This window comes from Pelodiscus sinensis, chromosome 3 (genome assembly GCF_049634645.1).
Source record: "Pelodiscus sinensis isolate JC-2024 chromosome 3, ASM4963464v1, whole genome shotgun sequence".
Lineage (NCBI taxonomy): Eukaryota > Metazoa > Chordata > Testudines > Trionychidae > Pelodiscus > Pelodiscus sinensis.
In genome coordinates, this window is record NC_134713.1 from 111,657,641 (window position 1) to 111,682,890 (window position 25,250).

A 25,250-nucleotide genomic window follows, 5' to 3' on the forward strand; every position below is an offset into this window, starting at 1 on the left:
CCCTCCCTTCCTTCCTCCCAGTTCTTTCAGACTGCCATGAATCCACTGATTCACACTCTGTCCCTGCTCCTCCCTCTCCCTCCCAGAGTTTAACTGCTCAGCGGATTCATGGTGCTCTGAAAGTGCTGAGAGAGAGAGGAGAAAGTACCGAGCTCCAGTGCCCCAGTGAGCGAGAGGCACAAGGGGAAAGGGATCCTGTGGCATGCACGGGCCACAGGAGGAACCCTAGTGGGCCGCAGGTTGCCCACCATTGGATCATGCGGCCCATGGTGATGGAGGGCCACTCATGTGGCCCACTCACTAGTCTTGGTTGGCCATCGCTGGTCTTCATCCATACTTATGAGTCAGCAACATTTGTTGATTTGGAGTTATTCCCGAGTATAGATGGGTGCTGCATGAAGAAATGAAAGGGGGCTCCAAGAACATTTTTTACCCTGTCTGTTGTGTCCTATATTGTTTTCACATAGAAGATGTGAACTTCCAATGATTCTAGGTGAACTACCAATATATGCCTTTTGTTATGTTAAAATGGTGATGCAGATCTGTTTTTATTAGGAAATAAATCCTATGAATTTATACCTAGCTCTTATGCATAGTGTTTTTCAAGCTCTTGAGTATAGTAGAGTGAAGCAAAATCAGGTTCGAGAATACTTCTCCTTATAAGTTATAAAATGTCTTGAAAGAATGATCATGAATAGTAAAATTGCCTTCCCTTAGAACTTACATTAACTTTCTAAATTAAATTCTTAATGTTTTATCTGTTAGGAGTATGAAGGGAAGGGTTTCATTTTAGAAAATAGAGAAGTTGAATGTAATACTAGGAGGCAAGGCAACTTCCCTATCTTTTGTTAAAAGCATTCAATTGCTTACCGCTTGAATCAATTGCAAATTAAAATGTTTATTAATTGAAATATAGCTCACAATTAAAAACACATTTGTTTTCACTAGCTAGAACACATGGTTTACCACATTTACAAAGATGTATAGTAATGTATCAAGTATTCCTACAAGGTTAGCCCATACTCATGCAAATCTCACTGAAATCACAGGTGAAAAGGACAGAGTAAGAACTGCAGTAAGGATTTCAAGATTTGGCTCACACATTAAATAATGGTGTAGAATTTTTTGCAATATCATCTGTGAGGTGCTTGGCCACTATGCATTATTTTCTGTCTTGTATGTTATTCAGCAAATACAAGAATAATTAAAATAATTGTAGAAATGTGATGAAATGTGTTGGACTGGCTTTATTTCTTTGTCCCCTTTGCCCCTCTGCAACCCCCTCAAATTTGCACACTTGTGTTGGATGTTTTTGGGGGCACAGAGAGAAAAACCTATGAAGGGACTTTTTGCTGGGGAGGTTCAAATGAGACTTCTAAAAAAAGTCAGTAGGTTGGCTTTGAAAAGGCCTATCTAATATGAAGCAGTGCTTGAGTGGGAAAAAAGGGAGCAAGTGCCTCATCTAATCTTTCTCCTGGGGACCCAGGTGGACAAATTGGCAACCCTGTTCACAGCCTTTCTTTATCCCCCTCCCCTTTGTACCATAAGAACTGCTAATCGGATCCATGCTGCTGCAACTGTGGTTAGTTATTAACAGAATAAAAGCAGATTTCTTCAAAAGAACGGATGAGGGGAAACGACTGTACAAAATTGCAAGGTTGTTAGAATCTTAAATGCACAGCAGTCGATTTTTCCCCCTATTCTGAATTATACGATGAATACAGTCTTTCATCTGTCACTGTGCCTATTTCTTCAGAAGGCAGCCAAATATTAAGCTTCTCAAACAGAAAAAGAGGGGGGGGAAAGATGTAAGAGGAACAACATTGGGGAGGAGGAAGAATAAGAAACGGAGGAGGAGAAATCAGGTTTTGTTTTTATTAATTTGGCCTGGTGAGAGAAATATGAGCTACCCTACTCAATTCAGTTCCTGTTCTTCCCGCCCCAGCCACCATCTCTGAATACAAGGATTAGAAAAGACTTAACTAGTTGCTCTCCTGAGCTGTATGATTCTGGACTGGTCTCCAGCAGAAATCTCGCATGCTCTGGTAGCTCCCCAGATTAATGCAAAGAGTGCATTAAGTGAGCAAAGGTGAAAGTGGAAAGAAATAGATCCCCAAAATGAAACTTCTCTGTATCTAAATTACAAATCTAAAGTAGGTGGTGTTATAAGGGTGGGGGCTAATTCAAGATTACATCACTAAAGCCCCTGTTGAGGAGCAAAGCCCTATTTAGTAAAACACTTAAGCACATGCTCAACTTTAAAGTAAATTAGCACTTAAACACTTTGCGCATTGATTCTAAAGAGCACCATCCTTTGAGATATTGAATGCTTTCTACATTCCTATTGTATTAGAGCATTTGGGGCACTCAAGGTGCATCTACACAGCACCCTAAACTCAAAATAGCTTATTTTGAAATTTGGTGCATCTACACAGCGCCAAATTTCGAAATAACTCACTATTTTGAGCCATCTCTTATCCCTCGTGCAACGCGGTTTACTGGAATGGCGAAATAGTGTGCTCGTTATTTTAAAAAATATTTCGAAATAGTGGGCGGCTTGTGTAGAAGCAGGGTAGCTATTTTGAGATACCTCTAGTTTCCTGAAATAGCCATGCAGTGTAGACGTAACCTCAATGTCTCATAGAATGTGTGTAGCAACAAGGTAGATTTGGATCCTAGTTCCCGAATCCCTATAATGCTTCCTCTGCTGCACTGGATCAAAGGTCTCCTCTTTCTTGTTGTATGTTTGCTCCAAGGAAGTTCACTTCTTTGTGAATTGTAAATGTAACCACTCCCATCTTGTTACAATCTTCTGTTTAATACTTTTTCAGCAATTTTTTCCCAACTTTGTTCTGTCAAGCTTTCTGAAAAGTACAAGTTAGCTCTTCCTGCCTCTGCATTTAACCCAAGATATTTTTATATGCAGAAAAATCATAGTCAGTCATTATATTAAGTCTAAATGCTTTCTCCTATTTCTCTCACCGTACATTTTTCTAATAAAAGGTTGATTTTAAAAAATAATACAATCTAATAGTTACTTATGTGCTCCCACTTTTTGATATTTTAACAAAGTATAGTTATCTGAGTTTTAAAAGCTTCTATTTTATATGCACCAGTAGTTTCATAAAGATTTTTATAGGCACTGCATTCCACACTCTTTACAGTACAGTATAGCTAGAACACAGTGCTACTGATTTGAATAATACTCCTTCTATGAAGATTTAAATGTGACTGTACTAAACCTACAGAAGTGGAATAGTATGTCATTGCCTAGTATTTTAACATACTTTACCCTATTTGCTGTGCTTTTGCATAATAAAAATTCTGTGCGACATATACAGTAGTGTTTATCCTGTATAAATTCTGGCAGATGGAATATCTCATCAGTTTATCAACAATGCTACACAAAGGCATGGGAAAAGGTCAACTCTGTTAAAAGTTCAGTTTGTATTGCATTGGGTCAAAAAGATGCAGTAGTTTGTCAGTGGAAAAAAAATGTTTTTTCTTTCAAATAGCCATGGTTAACATACAAAACCACTTATTTTCATTTTTGCAACTTTTCTTTCCAAAATTAAATAGAAAAATCTGTTAATATGGTATTAAAAGTAGACTGTAATAGGAGGTAGGGGAGGGAAAGTTTGTGTCCATTCTTCTTTTTGCTCTTTTGTCTTGTGGCCAGAAAGGGAGACTGGATTGGCTGGTTATTTTAGCAGTTACTTCTTCTTTTGTTACCTTAGCAGTATCTGGAATGTCTGATCTCCCCTAGATGTGCTGAAAAGCTTTAGCATCTCAAAAATGCATACTTAGAGGTTTTTTAAGCTTCACGTTGAAAATTTGGCAGGACTTGAATTAATAATGAAGGCCCCAATCCCGCAACACACTGTTCACGAAGGTAGACCAGCTGTGATTGCTCACAGCCTCATTAAGTGCAGCAAATAAACAATAAAGCCCAGAGTTTTAACTTATTTGAATATAAATCAATTCTCAGTTAATTACGCTTTACTTCCTAGAGTATTTAGATTGTAAATTCTTTGTTTTGAGTTTGTACAGCCACTAGCACAATTGGGGTCCTGCTCCATGTTTGGAGCTCCTAGGAGCCATCGCGTCACAAATAATAATAAAAACAATGATCAGAGAAAGAAAAAGCATAAACCTTTTTAAAGAAACAACCAACCTTGCAGGTCATCTTTATATTTCAGAAAGAAACCACAGAAGCACCTACTCTTTTTTCTTTTGTGGGTCATTGTTAAGGGTTAAAGAATGATCTTACAATTCTCCTTCCTTTTGTTGCTTTTGGTCTAATTTATAATCCACAGCAGCACCAGTTAAAATAATCTCTCTTCAAATCTCAGTGTTGATCTGCTCATTGTTTATAGAAATAATTTTCTCTTGCGGCATAGCCAAATTTTGTTCTAAAGCTTTTATTAAATAAGGGGGGAGATTTCCAAAGTACCCCCTTTATAAATAAATAAATACTTGTGCAAATGGTTACGGGTGCCATTCTTTTTATTTCAGAAACTCCTGACTTGACATTTCTGACAGGATGCAGATGAAATTGATTTCTCTAGCGTGTAATTTACATACACTTGATCCTGAAGTTTGATATTGCAAGTATTGTGCTTGCATGACTGTACACACAGGATAAGATGCTTGCTCAACAATTGACATTAGTATTAGTGTTAAAAATTAGAGAGGGAGAAAGATTTTACAAGATGCATTTTATTTTGCATCTCATAGTAAATGGATGCAAAATAAACTATACAGTCTATAAACTATACTCCTATTTGGTTTTTAATAGTTACCAATGGAATTTCTATCCCAGCCCTTACAGGAGTGGCCATCTTTAGGCTGTCCAGTGCAACCAGCATTCCCCCAGCCTCTTTTAGTAACTTATAAAGTCATAGATGGCTTTGATAAAACATGTTTTAGGTTTACTTGAAATATTCTATCTGATAGTAATGCCTCAGGCATACACAGTGTAAGTGCTAGTGCCCTGTGTTAACATGGAATTACTGTTTATTTACAGTCTTGAGTCACTGAATCCTTTCTGTCATGCACAAGTGTTCATTATAATGTAGGCACTTACTGTCTTGCTACAGTCCTTTCCTGAGTGGCATTAAAAAAATAAGTCAGTATTTTGTTCTCGTGTGCTTTAGAGTTCCTAAATGGCTGTGGATCCAAAGCCCCAGGCACTGAATATTTCATAGCAGTGCCATGTTTGGTCTTTTGGAGAAAGAGCTCTGCCTCTAGACTTGCATTTGCATTCTCTTGCGAAGGGCAGAAATGAAGCAGTTGTCATATCCCATCATGGTACTGCACTCTATGAGTTTTAGTGCAAATGCTTTCCATCCAAATGGCTAAGCAAGTTTTAAATTTTACTTTAAAAGTTATAGTTTGTTTCTTTGTATTGTATATAAACCTAAAGTATCTTTCAAAACCAGTGGCTAATTTCTCTGACACAGTGCAAATGGGGGCGGAGTAATTCATAGCACTTCATTGCCATTCTGTGGTTTTCCCATAGCATTTAGGTATTTCGTAGTTCTACAGAAAGAGCAACCCATTACTGATACTTTTGGGGACAAATCTTAATTGCTACAGAAATAATCACAGGATTTTTACCTCAACCAGTAAAAAGGTGGTAATTAAGCAAAAGGAAATGGTGCTCTGCGCGCAAAATCTATTTCACATTTTTATTCTTGCTACATTTTAAAAAAGGAAATCAGTCGGAAAATAATCCATTCGTTTTGATGAGTTTCAAGCTCTCTGCTGCTGTTTATATCACATTTGTCACTGCAGTGTCTGATGCCCTAACATACCTATTTTGTTGCTTAATCTGAGCTGGTCCTTCAGCTGCTTTGGCTGTCAAGAGCAGCCACATCTCAAAATCTGCAGTGAAGGAAAGTCCCAGGACATACCTGAAACTTGCTCTCCTTTCTGCTTAGGCTGTGGCAGTTCAATTGCTTGGTGTGAACCAGTCACCATTTTACAACAGCATAAGAAATGGTGCTTAATCATACATACAAAGCACTGTGAAGGCTGAGATGGATCCCAGAGAAGTGGATTATTAGTGTTATTCATCAGTACAATAAACACAGGCAGCAGGTGAAGCCTCTCCTGGCAGAAACTAGGTCCAGGATCTACTCCCGCTGCAGCTCTGCATTTAAACTGTATTAGGAGCTAGGCGGGCAGGCATCCCGTCTCAGTTCAGGCTCGTGCCAAGTCCAGGAGCACAGACATAAACAAAACCCCTGGATAGGGATTGCTGCTCTGTATCACAAGCAGCACTTGGGGCAACAGGCAGCCAGTCCGCAAGGGGAGCTGGTTTTTGAACAGGCTCCTATCACGGACCAGTTCCTGCTTTACATCCCATGCTTCTGCCTCTGATACAGAGACAGTAGCGTGCAGTGGCAGCAGGCTCCTTGGGAATGGAATCAGAGCGCACTGGCTGCTGGCTCTGCCCCTGCGTACTATAGAATAGTTGAGTAACTGATAAGAATTCATGAGGTTAATCAACTATTCAATTAACCAATATTTAACATCCCTACTCCACTCTAGGTCCCACCCCTATTCTGTCCCTTGTCCACTTGGCCTGCCGCCCAGCACAGCCCTCCTTTCCTTCCCCTCCTCCCCTGTAAGGTCCCCACTGCCCGCTGTGTTCCTCCTCTCCTCCACCTTTACCCCAGTAAGGCTCCCCCTCACTGCTCCCTGCATCCATCCTCTCCTCCTCCCTTGGGGGGAGGGGTGTTGAGAAGTGATGGGGACCTCCAAAGAGGGGAAGTGGGCTGGAAGAGAGGAGGGATTCACCAGGCAGCAGCAGGTGTGGGGCAGGAGGACTCAGGGTAGTGGCAGACAGGGAGAGGAAGAGGCAGAGTACAGGCACGACCACCTTGGCTCAAGTTTCCTGCGATGGGTTGGTGGTGACTGTGCCAAGGAAGGCATACCAGCCTGTTATACCCGCCAGCCTGCCCTGGCCTGTTATACCCGCCACCCATGATTTGCTGTGTGTGTAATAGTGTTGAAGGAAGAAAGACCCAGTTCTACTAAGCCTCATGTATTTGATAATCTGTGCTCCTTGGAATCACAAGTGAAAATTTTGACAGTGTTGTTTGTGTTCTTATCCTTACAGGATAGGTAAACTGTGGTCTATGCAGGTTGTTGATTGTGAGGTTTGAGCTTTTTTTTCAAACATGAACTTAAAATTGGGACAGATCTGCGCTTTGTGTATATGAAAGACACCATGCTGTTTTTTAATAAAGAGTAATTTTTTGCCTTTGAATAATAAGATACCCCATATCTTTGTGATCTCACATACATCACAGTGCGGGCATACTTTCTTTTTTTTATTTCTGTCTCACACTTGGACATTCAAATATATTAAGTTCAATTCATTGAAAGATTTTTTTTCAAACTGTTGTTGTTAGTCTTTTCTGTATTGACTGAATTTTTTATTGGTTATATTGTTGGCAGCAGTCCATGTCTGCCTGGCTGGAGGCCAGTTTAAACTCGGCAGGGTGAGCCCTATTGTTCAGCAGACTTGGATTTTGTTAAACTCTCTAACAGAAATATGTGTCAGGAGATTTGCAGCTGTAAATTGGATCATGTCAGTAAGGTTGAGAACTCGCTCAATAGAAAATTGAACATTTCGGCAGGCCTGTTGCTAAATATGTTCATGCACACTTCCTCCTTGGGTTGCCAAAAAAAAATCAGGTGTGAAAAAACCTTGACCTGTTGAGTTGTCTTCAATGTATACAATTTCCACTTTCTTTGATGTTTAGTGGTTTTTACAAATGCAACAGGTTGTGGTTTTGCATATTGTATCGTTAATGGAAAGTCTGTTTTTAAATAATCTCTCTGTGTGTTGCAGGTAGTCAGATGCCACCTCAGCCTCCTGGTAGCCAATCAGAGTCCAGCTCTCATCCTGCCTTGAGCCAGTCACCAATGCCACAAGATCGAGGTTTGTTAGATTTTTTTGCTTATAATTTAGTTTACTCCTGGTATAACTCTTAATCTCAGGAGCACATTAGTAGATGGGGGAGGGTGTCACAAATTTGTTTTTCTGGGTAGAATAATAACAGCCTTCTTTTAAATAGATTGGGGGGGAGCATTATTCTCTTTTGGGAGGACTAAGTGAACAGGGGGATTTACCAAAACACAGTTAGAGGAAAGTCTTTTTCAAAATATTGTAAATAGCAGGAATTGTAAAAGGATTCTGCTGCAAAGTCTAAATGTTCTTCCAATTTCAAATAAAATATTTAATCTTAAATACCTAATTTGGACTTTAATTTCTGTAGAATTTAAATATTATCTGCTTTATAGACCACAGTTTTCTCACTTTAGCAAAACTCTGTTGGGACTATCACATGTCTTTGGACGTAGGCTATGTCTGGTCTACACCCTAAGGTGTACACATCTAAACTATGGGGGAGTTTTCGAAAGAGGATCTTTTGAAAGTGAAAGTAGTCTGGACGCGTTTTTTTTTCTGGAAAAAAACCTTTTTTCGAAAAAACCACGTAAACCTAATTTTTTAAGGAAGAGCGGGGGGGGGGGGGGGGTTTCAAAAAGGGAATTTTTTTCCAAAAAAACCTGCATCCAGACTACTTTCACTTTTAAAAGATCCTCTTTCAAAAGTGAGATCGGAAGAAGATATGCAAATTCCCACGGAAATAGAACATTGTCTAGACATAGCTTAACTCTAGATCAGGGTTTCCCAGCCTATGGGTCGGGACCCAAATATGGGTCATCATTACTTTTCAAGAGAGTCACCAAGTGTCTCCCCAGATGACCCTGCGTCCTCTCCTCCCCCATTTTTGAATTGCCTTGGGTCACCAAGTCTTTCTGAATTGTCAAAATGGGTCCCCATCTGGAAAAGGTTGGGAACTGCTGCTTTAGAGAAAAACGTAAAATCACTTTACACTGAAAAGGAAAAGAGAAATACAAGCTAGTGAAGTTGAGTGGTCCAAAATCACAACCCTTTCCACCCGTTACCTGCGAAAGTGTTGGATCCTATTCACAATGTAATAGAAAGTTGGCTAGAAATGACCCCATTCAAACAGCACTGTTAGATTCACTCACCAACATGGGCAGGTTTTTTTCCCCATTACAACTGTATTATAACACCCCAGTAAACTAGTATGTCATAGTATCATAATGTGATTATGACAACATAACTATGGACTGAGAGATGCTGTCCGTACTATGGTTGAAATATGTTAGCGACAATTTTATAAAACAAACTTGTCAACCGAGAAAACCAGAGAAATGGGTTAAATGCCACCACTACAATAATGTTAGCACTGAAGATATCCCAGATCCCATTCTGCGACTTCGCCAATATTTCTAGAAGCCTGCTTACAGCTGGTAGAACCCATGGTGAAACTGAGGTCACTGAATAATACATTCTGAGATATTATCCAAGGAATACTAAGAGGATTTCAGACAGAGGGGGAAAATCGTTTGTTGAAATGACCCTTTTCCCTGAGATGCTGATTAGCAGAGAACATTTAGCCCATAATTCTAGACTTGCTCAATTGTCATGTTTGCTTTACAGGTCATCTTTAAGCATAATCCATTGCTAGCACAGGGCTTCAATTCCACCATAAAAAATGTTTAGAGCGATCCATGTGGTGGAGAAAGAACAGCTTTACTAGCCATACTAATGCAGTGTATTGCAAGTGACGGACTGTCATAAAACCGTGGGATTGCATCAGGCAGAGGCTTCAGAGGCCTAAGCATCTCAAAAGATGTGTGTAGTTCTTGTATGATTGGTTCTCAGCGTAGCATGTGCAACTGCCCAACAAACTATATCTTTGCAATGTAGAGATACTATTGCAGTGTCAGAGGATGGACTAATGATGCTAAGGGTGAGTGGGATGCTAAGACTTTGTTGTGGGGGTGAATCTCTTTGATCATCACTCTAGAAGGGACTTAAGTGCCACTCTGGTTAAAGTGCCCAGGGAGAGGTTGTATGACATGCTTCAAAATTCAAACAAGAGAGAAGACAGCTGTGAAAACTAAAAGGCCTAACTGGTAAGTAGGGATATAAGAGTATAACCGTTTAAACAGGTAACCCATAAGCCCGATCTTATGGGTTACCCAAATTGTTACATGCGGCTTCCGGTCTGGCTCCTGGGAAGCTGGCTGCCGCCCTGCGCTGCTGCCTCTGTATGAGAGGCAGCAACACCGGGCAGCAGCCAGCTCCCCAGGAGCGCAGTGGTAGGCGGGAGCCAGTATGCACTGGGAGCTGGCTGCTGCTCCACACTGAAGGTGCCTGTAACCATGTAACTGCTAACATTTTTCAGTGGTTACGGTTAGCCAATTACCCACATTTTAACATCCCTCCTTGTAAGCACTAGTGTTGAGACTAGAATATACAAACAAGGTTGAGTTGGCCTGGGTTTCTTTCCACTGCTGTGATGCAAAAAGCTCTTCATAGATGGAATCTGAACCTCACGGTATGTTTTTTAAAACATATTTTAATCTGTAAATTTAGGATTTGTGTTTTAATAATTTTTGTATTGTGTTATGTTCATCCTTTGTTTGTGTTTGATTATAAACTGAGGCTTCTAGCATGGTACATGCAATCCATGTGACCCAGCTTGTATAAAATGTCCTTTTGTTTCATGCAGCAGATATGAAATTTGTAACTAGCTAGGTTATATTGATTTTGCAGAACATGATCCCCAAAGCTTCTGTAAAGGCTATGCAGTACACACATAAGCATGTGTGCATTCCCTTTTGTGCCCTATCATTGATTAGAGGTTCCTTTGAAATGGAAAACTTCACCTTTTAAAAAGGCTGTTACATTAGTTGATTCCTTTGCTTTCTTGAACTGATTTCCACTGACTTGGAGAGGGAAAAGAGGGGGAAAGGTGGGGCTCAAAGGGAAGGTGCTTGTCAATTACTGATAAAAACTGAGCAGAAAATCGTTGCCGCTGCAGACACCTGATCCGCAGGCATCTGTTACAGTAATTTAAACACTTGGCTCACTGATATGAATGTTTTCCAGCAAAAAACAGAGTGACCCTACAATTTAGGATAAGGTGTTTTTGTTTCTTGTAGCACAATAACATAACTTTTCTTTCCTTGTTTAGAGAAATAACAATAAACAAAAGGCTTCTAGTGGCTTAATTAATGGAATCCCATACTCCCCACACGTGAAAAAAAATTGGTCAGATACACTGCAGCTTGATTGACAGGGTAGAATTTGAGCTGCAGCACTTTTGAATCCTGAAGCCACACACTGAACCATTATGTTTACACTTAGTTATTTTACTTTGAAAGTGTTTGATAGTATTTTATCCTTCTTTCCATGGTTACTCAGCACCCAGCTGGGATTGCTGATGTTTGCCAGCCTAAGGCTGTACATCCCATACTGTAGAAGTGCAGTATCCAGGAACCAGACATTTTTTTCTTTTTAATATGTTCTCTCTTTCTCTCTCTTTTCTCTCTCATCTATGTTCATGTATATAGTAATAGGAATTTCTACAGGTGTTGGATTTGCCAAGCCTTTCCAATTACTTTTACTATTACTTTTTTACTTCTTTCTTTTTTTTAGCAGTGGTGTAAAACATTATCTATATTTATAAATGATACTGAACATCTTTCATGTCATATATGGTCTGTAGTTCCTTTGACCTAGTATGGTATCAGTGGAAACATTTGGTTCATGCTGCTCATTTCCATTCACATTCCATCTCCTTCCATTATTTAGATTTGTTACATAGCCAATGGAACCTCTATGGGTTTTATCAAAATATTTTTATGTAAATGGTTCCATAATAATTACAGAAAAGAGGCTGCTTCATATTTTGATGCACATTTTCTAATAATATTTTTTAACTTGATGAGGCAAATTCAGTCCTCAATCATACAACTGAATTTTGTGGAATTATTGCAGATTGTACACCAGTATCATTTTCTCTTTGTCAATACAAGTAATTCAAATTATTCTATAAACATTAATTACTTAAGTCTTGCATTGCCACCGAATGGTACTGAAGTAAGTAATATTAAATCTAATTTTGCAAATGAATAAATTGAGGTACTTGAAGGTTAAAGTCAAATTTTCAAGATTTCCATAAGTTCTGGGATCCTCTGTTTTAGGTGCTTTACTTTCAGAGGTACTGCTCATGCACTATTTCAGTAGAAGTCAGTAGGGGATTGTGGATATGCAGCATCTCTGAAAATCAAGCTCTAGGTATCTCCAATTAGCTACATAAAAAGTGGCACATCTAAAATTAACACTTTATTAAACATATGACCTAAGAAATAGATTTTTAAAGCTATTTATGCTCCTAATGTCCTTTGAAATCAATGGAATGTAGTTAGGCATCTAAATACCTTTAAAAACCTGTTTTTTGGTGACTTGTTCAAGGTCACAACAAGAATTAGTGCCAGAGCTCGGAATAGAATCTAAAAGTCCTAAGTATTTCCTGGTCTAAACACTAGATTACCCTCCTTCCCTTGTTGTAATAGCCTGATTGTTTTGTTTATTTCACAAATACAAGAATGTATTTTACAATAAGGTTGAAATTTGGCTTTTTTTAATCTCAAGCTAAAAGTTCCTGTATCCTAAAAAAGACTACAAAACTCATCTACTCCTATTTCTATATAAGTACATAAGAACATAAGAACGGCCGTACTGGGTCAGACCAAAGGTCCATCTAGCCCAGTATCCTGTCTACCGACAGTGGCCAGCACCAGGTGCCCCAGAGAGGGTGGACCGAAGACAATGATCAAGCGATTTGTCTCCTGCCATCCTTCTCCAGCCTCTGACAAACAGAGGCCAAGGACTCCATTTTATCCCCTGGCTAATAGCCTTTTATGGACCTAACCTCCATGAAATTATCTAGCTTCTCTTTAAACTCTATTATAGTCCTAGCCTTCACAGCCTCCTCTGGCAAGGAGTTCCACAGGCTGAATACACGCTGTAACTTTCTTTTATTAGTTTTAAACCTGCTACTCATTAATTTTAAATTAATTTAAAAAAATGCTCCTCAGGATTCAAAAATTGCATGCCAAGTTTCAGTCTTATTTATATTAAATCAGTAAATTGGGAACTTTTTAGAACCACTGAATTTAATGGAAACAGTAAATGACCCTATAGTCCTACTTTAGCATACGATCCCATAACAAGGATACTTAAAGAAGCTTATTTATTAGGGCAAATGAATATGGGTCAGAATTAATTTATAAAAATCTTTAATTGTTTTCCCCTTATTATTTTCACAGCAGTGTATAGTTAAATATTCATGATAATGCTGATGATATGCTAAAGGTCTTGAAATAGATTTGGAGTCTCAGAATCAACACAGGTTATTTAACCCTTTTCATCTAATGCACCATCAGGGACTTGCTCAGAGAAATCCCAAAGCACTGGAATAATTAGAAGATCATAATGAGGATTTAATTAGTCCTTGAGATATGCTGAAATAGGACCACTGAGAACTTTTCTGTTTGGACATGGATTGAAAGCAGAATTGATGCCAATGTGAAGTTGCTGTGATGTGGTGGAAAATGTATTCCATTGCTAGAGGCAGTTTCATGGCACCATTCTGTGCCTGTCAGATCTGCATGGAAGATGCCCAGAGTGAGAGCTTCCGAAATTGTTGAATAGTAAACCACCCTCTTCTCTCTTCCTCCTCCCAATATCATTCTTGTCATCATTCCCACTTCTAGCTTTATTTCTTTTCATTATGTATCTGTTCCAGGTTGTGATGGGAGAGGAACGGTACTATAGAATAGGGGGTGTTTTCCCTTAAAATCATATTACAAAGGAAAAAAGTGTGTAACAGATAGGCTCCAGGTGTTGCACTGAGCAAAATCCGGATCTGTTTGACACAGCTGTGTGTAAGCATCATCTCTAAATCTAGTCCTTATTTAGTATAAGATCTTCACAGAAGTGATATTTATCAGTAGTTACAATGTAGTAAATTTAAATGGCTTTTTGGCAGCAGAGATGTTATCCAGCAAGAGGTAGTAACAGATGGAATGTATTCTGGCATTTTGATGTTTTCTTTGTACTTCCCTACAGAAAAAACTAAACCGCAAACTGAATTTCTGTAATTATATAACTCCAAATTTAATCGTTAGATTTCATGAGGTTTTTTGCTATCCTCTTTCAAGTTTCCTTATATGCGCACTGTCACTACACATATTTCACCATTATTTAATTTCTTATAATAAAATATAAACATTTGGGGAATTTTTCCTAAATTTGCTCCACAAATCCTGATATGTTTTAATACTGACATTTCATGATAGGGACTATCTTCCTTGACAGCTAATCCTCATCTTAAAAAAAATAATAAAAAAAAAAAAAGATCAATGAACTCTGATTGCAACAAAAAAGCTAAGTTAGTTTGCTTTTAGGTCTTGAAAGGCTCCCTCTCTCCTCCTTACATTTTTCTCTCATTTGGGGATTTGGGATCTACTCAGAGCACAGAGGAGCCAGAGAATGAAATGATTCCTGTCATTAAAATTCTTCTGCTTGCCATATTAACAATGACACCACTTAAGGTTAAATCAGACTTGGTAATAAGTTTACTTGATGTAGGCTGAAGTGTTTCAGGCTCTTAAAAGGGAAGGTGCTCAAGCTGTGCACCAGAGTGCAAAACCACAGGTATGTTTGGGTGCCTTCTACATTCATCCTGCTCTGCAAGTGGGTGAGCGCAGCAGAGCTAGCTAGCTCCAGCTGACGTGTATGAACAGCATGCCAATGTAGAAAATATCTCCACGCCCACACAGCCACCTACTACTAGGTGAATTATGTTCTGGACAATCAGAGAAGTGCCTCATGTCAGACACAAAAGCAGATTTTAGGTGATGCCATTACAGATTTTCAGAAGCAATTATTCATTATAAAGATGTCCCATAAAAACAGTTTTTCTCATCTCGAAGGGCATGACTAATTATCTCAGCACTGCTCTTCTACCCCCATTGTCCAAAAGGGGAGAGAGAAACACATATAAAAGTGTTGGCAGAATTATGCTGGTGAAGCTTGTGCTGCACCAGGTTCCCTTGGAGGACCCAGATTCAACCCAGGTGTAACTCCCATTGACTGGAATATGGGGTTTGCCTGCTTGCACAAGGGGAAAAATTGGCTCTCTGTATGACTCTGGGCAGCACTGTTCATCTCTCACTTTCATGAGCACTAATTTCACACACAACATTTAAAAGGAGAAAAGTTGTTATAAGTATATCTGGTTGTTTTACCGTTGCATTTTTTTCTGGAATGATGAAAGTTGTATGAATAATCAGGGGAGCTGGGTTACAAAGTCTCTGCTTTGTCCTTTGGGCTATTAGCGTCAGAGGGGCCTTTGGCCCGTTGCATAGCAAGGGTTGCAGGGGGGCTGTTGCTTTACTTGTTTTACAATATTTAAAGTGATGTAAAGGTGCCAAACCAAGTTTATTCTTAAAGGATCCAATGCTTGTTTCCGCAGTTGATGGACGTGGGCTTCAGATTGGATTTGGGTATCAGGTATATTCCCCTTGCCAGCCAACTTCAGCTTTGGACTGAACTGATTAGTTGTGGCATAATGCTAAATATACAGCACAGCTGTATTGATTGCTTTTTTTGCAAGAAGAATTTATAGGATTTGGGGTATTTTTAGGGGGCGATAATAAGCCACTTTCATAAACTGCAGAACCACAGAAGTGGAGTTTCAAGTAAATAATGAGACTGGCACAATCAAAACCTAGGACCAAATCTCCAGATAAATTTTGTACTCTACCAGCTGGTCATTGCTCTTTTCTTGCTGGTGTTAAATAAAGTTATACTTGAGGATGAATCTTTTATTTAATCTTTAAAATTAAATTGGGAATTCTTTTTTTGAGATTAGGGGAGGGGAATCGAATTATTCTGAGAGAGTTTATACAGTTGCTAACACAGAGACTCCTCAAAAGAAAAGTTTCCACTGACTTCATTAGACAGTCTCTGAATTTTCTGCCTCTGGGAGTGAAATAAGCCACAACCAGTCATTGATGAAGAACTTGACGAAGTGACAGTCGTTGTTCCTGTCACCAGGCTTACTGTAAGGTTACTGACTCTGATTACTATATTTGGGACAACTTCCCATCATGGCTTGTAATATCTGAGCTGCCTCTGGTTTGCCTATGGAATAGTGTTATAATTTCAAAAAAATTGGTTTTTACATTACCCTAGTTAACCTTTATAGGAGGCATCCCTAAAAATAATGAAAGGTTAATCTAAGCTCCTTCATATCTTTTTAGGTCAATTTTTAGCTCTTTTTAGCTGAGACCTAAATAATATATTTAACACAACCAGCCTATATTTATATAGTTCTTTTATTCTAAAGGATCCCAAACAGCTTTACACACTACAATATATTGGTTTATCACTGAAGAGCTGCTGCCAGAAATGGGCAAGGAAAGACTCAACAGATCATAGTATGTGGTACAACAGTGTGAGGACAGGGACATTTTGGGGGCAAAGATAACAGGCTAATTTTTCATTTATGAAGGATGTCACACAACATTGTATTCAAGACAGACAGAACACACTCTATGTTGCTGTCTTCAAAACACTGCATATTTTATGGAATTCAGTATATCTACCTCAAACGAAGTAAGCGCTGAGCAGTCCAGAGGAGATTTGAACCTGTTTCTCCAGGACACTAAATTTTTCAAAACTGAAGTTGTGACCATAAAGCCTACAGATTAACACACTGAAAAATGCCCTTCGTTTGTCTCTTTCATCTTCTATTTTTATAAGTATGCATGTTAGAGGGGAAACTTAAGACAAATATCAGTGGAATAAAGTAGACATACTCTTTGGATTTTTCACATTGATGCTCTGATTTGGTTTTTGCAGGCCACGTTAACAAGTGAAATTGTGGATTTGTTTTCTAGCTGCAATTTGCTGTTGTTCCAGTTTCCAAAGTACCATGTCAAAAAAGGCATTGTTTATCACGTGTGCTGCAATAATACATTGTTTGGAAGTGACATAGTCTATTAAGGGCTATGTGAATAATAGACTTTGCCTTTGTCACTGTGTTGAGAACTCCACGGATGTCTTTGCTTTTATGTTCTCAGTGCTGCACTTAAACTTTACATCAGAGAGCATTAGGAAAGAGTTGGAAAAAGAAAGATTGGAGTTTTCTTCCCAAGCTATTACCTGGGTAATCTGTCTGATCTTTCCCCCTGATTCCCATTTATCAAAGACTAGATTATATGAATTTCAAGGCTAAGCAGTAGCTGAGAAGGCGTGGGGAGTGGGAAGAAATTTAAATATTATTGCATGCCATACCTCACAGGGTTTTGTAGTATCAGAGAAAGAACGGGGAAAGAATCAGCCAGTTAACCTAATAGCACAGCTGGTAGAACACTAGGAGGTCTGGGTTAAAGACTCAGCTAGGTCATTAGTTTCCATCTTCCCAAAAGCTACTGGCATTATCAAGAGAAACAGGCTGAAAAATAAACAGTGAAGATATTGGAAGATATTAAAGCATAATTGGAAAATGATTTTTTAAACAAATGACACTAATCCAGTATCCCAATTTCCCTCCAAATGAAACTTGGCTTCTTTGTGAAGAGGAGTAATCGCTCTAGCTGTCTTTACTGTAGGAGATGATTTTGCTAAGGTGGTGTGTTGTGTGACGATTATTTCACACATGCAAAGAAACATCTTTTGTTGAACTGGTGCAAAAGAAACAAGGCAGTCATTCTGCAAATAATAGCAGATGCTAAGATGAAAATAAATTGTCAGGATGCCAAAGAGAAAACATGTTGTGTGTTACTGTGGCCCAAAGAACCTTGAATGTTTTTAGTGACATCCTGATGTGCTTATAGAGGAAGCTGAGGTTGGTGCTAGCTAATGAAAGAGCTCAATGAAGAAATTTGATTTCTGCATAGTGGATATGGCAGATATAAAGCTTTCTTTTCCCCTAAAAGCTTTAGAATTATTTGTAGACTGAATGATGAATCAGAACATACATCAACCATGAGTATTTTTCCCTCCTGGAATGTTAAAATTCTCCAGCATATTTTAGAATACTGAATTTGATAGTTTATGATGTGGGAAAAGATATATTTTGTTATAGTGTCCAGTAACTGAGCATCCTGGTTTCACCATTGCTCTTTTGATTCTGTTTCTAATTGATTTTATAATGTTGCTACCCTTCAGTTGAGAAGAGGGTACCAATTCTCAAATGTTTGTGTGGAGTGTTCTGTTAATCATTTATTCAGTCAAAAACAAAAAAAGTATTTTGTGCTTCCTCTCTCCCTTAGGAAACCAGCTCCTTTGAACCTCATGCAACCTACATCCATTCCCCCACTTTTAAATGTTAATAAAAAAGTCTGCTCCTGGACCAGTTTAAAAAAAAGTAAACAAATGGTGTAAGTCTATTAAATGGGTGTGCTTGAGGAAATGTGGGTTTAATTAGAGGAGAATGAGGATGCAGGTGGCGATTCTGGGCATTCCCAGCCAACTCTTTCCCTCCAAGCTCCACGCTGGCTCCTGCAACCAGCCTCTCCCTTCCCCTCCTCCCCCCACGCCAGCCAACAGCATGAGGAGCAGGAATGGCCGCACAGCTGGTGGCTGGAGAAGAGTGGCGGTTTTCCCTTCAGAATGATGCTTCTCTCCAGCCACTGGGTGTGGGGCTACTCGTGCCCACTCTGGGGTCCTCCAGCCCACACTCACGCCTTTCACCACTTCCTGGTGAACAGGGGGACTGGGTACAGCCAGTGATTGTGGGAGGGAGGGGAAGCGAGCAGTCTGAGGATGGGGCCAGTCACAGGAGCCAGTGCAAACACCACAAGGGGTGAGGGAGGGGCTGATGGTTGCCAGAGCCCTTGCTGAGCCTGCTGGGGGGTGGCCAGAAAATGGAGCTGGCTGCAAGAGCAGGCACAAAGACCAAATGATGGGAGGAGGGCTGCAAAGGTATGGGTGTGGCTGCAGTCGTCCAGCCAGCACTAAGGCAACTTGCACCTCTTGCCTCCTCCCCTGAGGCTTCAGGTGAGCTTTTATTTGTATATATGGCTGTTAAGTTCAATATTTGTAACTCAGGGGAGCGCCTGTATATACCAGAATGGAAGTTTGGAAACTGTCTGGTGCTTGATAGATAGCTCTGGATGTAGAGATATTCAGTAAACAGATAATGATGAGCAGCATTGTACACTTATGTACAAAGTCTGGTCTACATATAAAGGTTAGACCTGCATAGCTGCAGTATTCAGAAGAAGCAAGAAATTCACACTTTAGTTATTTCAGTGTAACCTCCAGTATAGGCAGTTGTCGACATAGCTACCACGATTCAGGGAGATGGATTACCTAAAACAAAGGAAAACCTTCTTCTCTCACTGAAGGAAGCTACAGGGCCTTAACTGTGCTACTGTAATGCCTGTAAACATGGCCTAAATGAGTTTGAGTTCATGAAGTACCTAGTAGCATATTTGTGCATGTGTATGTGCGTGATAAACCTTTCAGATATAAATAAGTATAATTGATGTGTAGGATACTATAAAAGTGCCATTTACTTTTTCTAGCCCTTTCTAATATATATTTGTCAGTAGCAAAGACTGTGTATTTCATTTTTGTATTTTGCTGAAAAGAGATCAATTTGTATCTAACCAATTTTAAACTTCACATGTATGCTTTATTTGAATGTACAAATGTATTTTATCTTAAGATCATGTATAGCTATGAGAGGGTATAATTTCACTTCTTTCCTGTAAAATGTAAGGGCATCTCTAAGCCTTCATGGATTGTGCACTTAATAAAATATTATTTAAAAAAAAATTAAGTAAAAACATTCTGTATGTCTTAAAAATACAGCAACATATTCCCAGTACCTCACTTTATTCAGCTACCCTTTAAACAGCTCAACCTTACTAAATCCCACTTGCATATTTTCCTGTGGCAAGTAATTTCTTATTTTGATGGCTAGTAAAATATAATTTGTTCCTCCAGTAGCTTCATTGTCATGAAGATAGATACATAGATTTTTTTATGAGTACATTTCCATGATGATTTTTTAAGGCTAAACCTACTCCGGTTTTACAGCAGTTTCCTAAAAGAAGCAAGCTTGTTACACAAACTGACACATCTGATGCAATCTAGTTATCTGACCATCCCATTTGCACTCAAATATAGCTATAATCAGGGCTTGACAAATGGCAGCGAAATCTACTCGCCAGCCCTGCTCTGCGCATGCACAAGACCCGCATTGCACATGCGCACGCTGCCGGTGAACGGGGCAATCGGCTGAAATCTATTCGCCATGGGCAAGTAGAAACAGCGATTTGTTGAGCCCTGACTATAACGTAATCCTACTTTTCTTCTTTTTAAAACAATAAAAAACCCTTTATCTTAAATCTAATTGTTAGAAAGAAAATGTGTTTTCTTATAATTTTGGTTATAATATGAAGCTGAGTACTGGTGGGCACATGTACAAGTAAGAATGTATGCTAGCTGTTCCCTGCCATTTTTTACAAGATTCCTAAAATTGATGTAATTTTCTCTTCTTGATCATGAACACTTTCCCTTTCTGAGACATTTGGGCTTCCTGCAAATATTTGGAAGCAAGCTTGGATTTCACCGTGATCATGCTCTCAGGGAAACCCAGATCAGGACCCAGTCCAAATCAACAGTGAGACTGCAATAGAATCTGTTTCTGTCCAGAAATAGGTCTTAGGAAGCAAGATATTCCCTACTTCTCTGGGTATGGTTGTAACCAGTGTTCCCTGTAAGCCTTTCGCTTGGGCAGCCACCCAGGAGAGATTCAGGTGCTGCCCAACTGATTAACAGGGTCCCCATAGTCAGTAACGTGTTTCTACTGGTGGTGCACATTTGTACATGCCTTGGCACATCACATTTATTCTGCACATGGATGGAAAAAATTAGAAGGAACATTGGTTCTAATGGGTCTCAGACAGTTTGGAACAAAAGATAATGTAACACAGATGTTTTCTCTGAATCTCCATGCGCCATTACATCCTAACTTTCTCCCCTCTCTCATCTTAAACGATGGCAAGAAACAACAAACCATCCAGAGAGTAGTCTCACACCTTCTGAAATCAGGAGTAAGGGTGCGTCTACACTGCACCCTTAGCTCGAAATAAGCTACGCAATTTGAGCTATGCAAATTGCGTAGCTTATTTTGAGTTAATTTCAAAATAGTTTATTTCATAATTTGGCACTGTCTGCACATTCCAAAATATCCCTTAATCTTCGTGGAATGTCCCTTAATCCTCATGGAACTATCAAAAGATATTGAGAAATAACTGGTGCACTGTCAATATACGGATTAGCTATTTCAGGATTCTGAAAGTATCCCAAAATAGCGCCGCAGTGTAGACGTACCTTAATAGAACCAGCACTTCCACTCAAAAGTTAATGACTGTTCCACTCTATTTGTTCAGTGTTACAACAAAGATTTGGGAACTGTCCCATTCAACCCAAACCTCTAGAAGCTAAACATGTTGGTGAACAAGAAGTCATTTGGGAAGGAGACTCTTCCTTCCATTGTTGTAGCAGCCTTTTCAGGAGACCTTCCAACATCACTGGCTGTGGAAGAAATGTAGCTGCATATATCCATCAGGCCCTATCACAAATCATTCCTCCACATCGCTTGTGGAAACTATCACTACCAATAGAAATCATTGCCTTTTAGTGTTACCACCATAGCCAGGATTGTCATGAAGGTACTGGGAATGATAATAGCCAGGCTGAGGAATCTTTTTTGGCCAATGCAACATTTTTAAAGTTAACTGTATCATATATATTAAAAGGTCCATTGTGAATAGGAAGGCTGTGTACTTTATGTGCTTACTAGATACAGAGGTGAGTTTACTATCTTTATAATAAAAGACTTACAGTGCAGCTAGTACAGAATGTTTCATTGAAATGGTTCCCAAGCGTGTGATACAGGTGGTGTCTGTTGGAAATATTAACATTTATTTCATGCAAACTATTATATTAGGTTTTTAAATTAGTTACAGTGATGTCCTCTGACCGCAGATCTTTTGTAATAAGTTTTGTCTGTATAATAAAGTAAACTATTTTACAATGTGGGAATCTCAAGAAAGAGTTGAATATAAAATCCACATACATTTTTCCTGTATCAGGCCTGCCAACAAGAGGGAGGGCAAAGAGGGCTGTGGGCCCAGACCCCAGTGATTCAAAGGTGCCCAGAGCTTCTGGTTGCTACTGCTGCAGCAGAGGTGGCAGCCAGAGTCCCAAGCCCTTTATGTTGCCTCCAGAGTGCTGCATCGCACGCTCCGGGTGGCTATGAGTGCTGCATGGGGGCATGCTGCACACTGGGTGGCACCTCAGCCCTACCCCTTCTGCCCCTTCTGGGCGCATGGCAGCAGCTCCTCCCTATCTTGTCCAAAGGCCCGTGGAGGCTGTCGATTCCCCTGCCCTATATGGAAGTTCCCAATTGGTGGGACCCTTTCTTCATCTGTTTTGACCTTGACTACTTTTGTTTGTATGCACTATGGTACATGCTGTTTTGCTTCCTCAAGAGCAAGGGTGGGCAATAATTTTTGATGGGGGGGGCCACTTCCAAGATTTTGAGGAAAGTGGTTGAGGGCTGCGCTCTTCCATAGTATTAATGGAGGAGGTGCAGGGTTTGGGATGAAGGTTGGGTGCAGAAGGGAGCTTGGGGTAAAGGATTGGGGTGCAGGAGGGATAATGGAGTCTGGGATTGAGTTTGGGCGAAGGAGGCAATTGTGACCTAGGTCAGGGAACTGCAGTGAAGGGTTTTGGGATGTGACCTAGGATAGGAAGGGAGTGTGATCTTGGGCAGGAGATTGCAGTGCCAGATCTGAGAGGGGGTATGGATGCATGTGGAGTAGCGGGGCAGGAGTGGGGAGCAGAGGGTTGAGAAGGGAGGGGCTGAGGTGCCAGAGGCAGGTTCTCACCAGGAGGCTTACCAACCTGCCTGCCTGCCTGCAGAGCTAAAAGCTTACAGAGCTTTACATGTTTCTGCCTGCTCGGCCATGTGCTTGAAGGAGTGAGCAGAATGGTTGTGCTTTGTGGCTGCCTGTTATTCAAACAGGCAGCTCCCATTGGCCAGTGTCTGTCCAGAAATTGGGACAATGGAATTGTGCTGGGGGTGAGAGCAATGTGTTAATCTTCCCTCCTCTCCTCAGGACTCAAAGAGAAAGCACCCTGCAGCCACATTTCTGAGCTGTGTACCGGGCTGCGGGATAAGAAAGAGAGCCTGCCTGAGGTTCCCTGCTGTCTCTGCAGGCCAGATCTGGTGGCTTGGCATGCCGGATCCAGCCCGTGGGCCGTAATTTGCCCAGGCCTGCTCTGGAGGGCTCACAACTATTTAAAGTGCTACTACCCACTTTCTCACACTACATTAACTTAAAAATTAAATGTTCAATACTGTGTCACACTCAATATCACTCAGTGGCCAAATATGCTTACAGTTAGGGCAGTGGTCCCCAACCTTTTGAGGTTGTCGGGCGCCAGGGGGCGTGGCCGTTTGCCTGCCAGGGGCGGGGCCCCCCCTTGCCGCGCGCCCGGGGGCGGGGCCCCCCCTGCCGCGCTCCCCCCCCCCCCCCCCCGCCGAGTGCCGCGCGCCCGGGGCCGGCGCTCCTCCCCCCCCCCAGCCGAGGGCCGCGGGCACCGTGTTGGGAACCACGGAGTTAGGGTCACTGCTACTTATATGGCTCTTCTTTCACCAAACTCCTTTCTCTGTTTCTCTCTCACTTCTTTATCTTTGTATCTCATCCTTTCTTCCTTCTGCATTTCCCTTCAGTAACTTTTCACAATACTCACCTATGGGCTTCATTTTTACCCTCCACACACTCCATGATTAGTACAAGCACTGACATCATAATGCTGACATTTATTGGGCTTTAGCATTAAGCCCCTTCCCCCAGTTAAATTAATACAGAGAAGGAGAAACAAACACTTTTCAGAGCTTTTGTGTCTGGTCTCGCCATTCTCGGAAGACATCACAGTTTATACCCCATTCCCATGTGGAAGGTTTTGTTTGCAATCATGAAGGATAGAAACTTACTCTTATGTACTCATGAACACTTACATTCTGCAGAATCTGAATATGGCATGCGGATCCCAGCAACACATCTGGCAGGCTGGATCCAGCATTTTGCACTGTGCTGTAGAATCTGAAAATGCAATCTCTCAACTGCAGTTAAATTTGCCAGTTTAAACTGTCTCATCCCCAGAGTATTGACTCAAAAGTGTCTGCAGTACTTGAGGGGGGAAAAATGGTTTTTCCTTTTTTTACTTAGATATTTTTATATTGTTATAACCTAATATTTGTATTTGAAGAGTAATTTTTATTTGGATATAACTTCAAGGCCAACTCACTATGTGTAATTCTGTAATTTTGTCTCACTGTATGTAATTCTGAAACAAAAGACAGAACTATATAGCACTTTAAAGACTAACAAGATGGTTTATTAGGTGATGAGCTTCATGGGCCAGACCCACTTCCTCAGATCAATATGTGGAAGAAAATCGGAACAACCATATATACCAAAGTGATACAATCAAAAAAATGAACAAAATGTAATTCTGTTTGTGCTTTAAGAGTAGTGAAAAATAACTCCTGTTACTTAAAACTTGCTAGACTATTGTGTTGAGGGGGATTTTTAAAGACAGAACTTAGCAAATAAACAGGACAGGTAAGAAGTTAGCGTTTCTCAAGAAAACAGAGAATGACTTGCCCTCTCCTCAACATATGTATCGCCATCAGAGCTGAAAACAGAACTGAAGATTCTCTGGGGAAAAAACTTGCAAACCTAGCAGCTGTGTACAACACATTTGGTGTGTTGTCCTTTGCAAGATTTTTCTCTCTCTCTTTTTTCATTCTTGGAAAAATGAAAGATTCATGGAATTCTCCCTCTTCCCATTTTCTGAGGCTAGTTCAAGGTCTTTTGATTTTTAAGGAATTTTACTAGACCTCTAATTGTAAGTTGAATTGTACATCAATAATGTGATTCATTAATACTTTTCATTTATGGAAGGAAAAGAAAAAGGAATGTAGTTCAGATGTGTTGATGACAATATAGATGCCTCTGAATTGCTAGAATAAGGATTTGGAGCATGGGTGTGGATCTTTAGGTAAACTTTGTTTATGGCTGCTATATCCTGCTTTTAATTTCAGTGTTGTTTGAAGCTATTATAAGCAGCACAGGTAATAGGAAGTGTTGATGGAAATGGTGCATTACTGGACAAAAAAGCACAATATTCTGGTAGCAAACGCTAACCACCTACATAATGATCCTCCTTTCCTTTGGTAGATTTAGTT

At 40.1% G+C, this 25,250-nt stretch overlaps 1 protein-coding gene across 16 annotated transcripts in view; it reads left to right on the forward strand.

The window, feature by feature from the left end:
* ARID1B (AT-rich interaction domain 1B) overlaps positions 1-25,250 on the forward strand; it is a 449,448-nt gene that overhangs the window by 336,068 nt on the left and 88,130 nt on the right. For all 16 annotated transcript variants that reach the window (XM_075924514.1, XM_075924505.1, XM_075924502.1 and 13 more), the window contains one exon: positions 7,865-7,954. In XM_075924514.1, the coding sequence (XP_075780629.1) occupies positions 7,865-7,954 (90 nt within the window). The remainder of the gene's footprint in view (positions 1-7,864; positions 7,955-25,250) is intronic.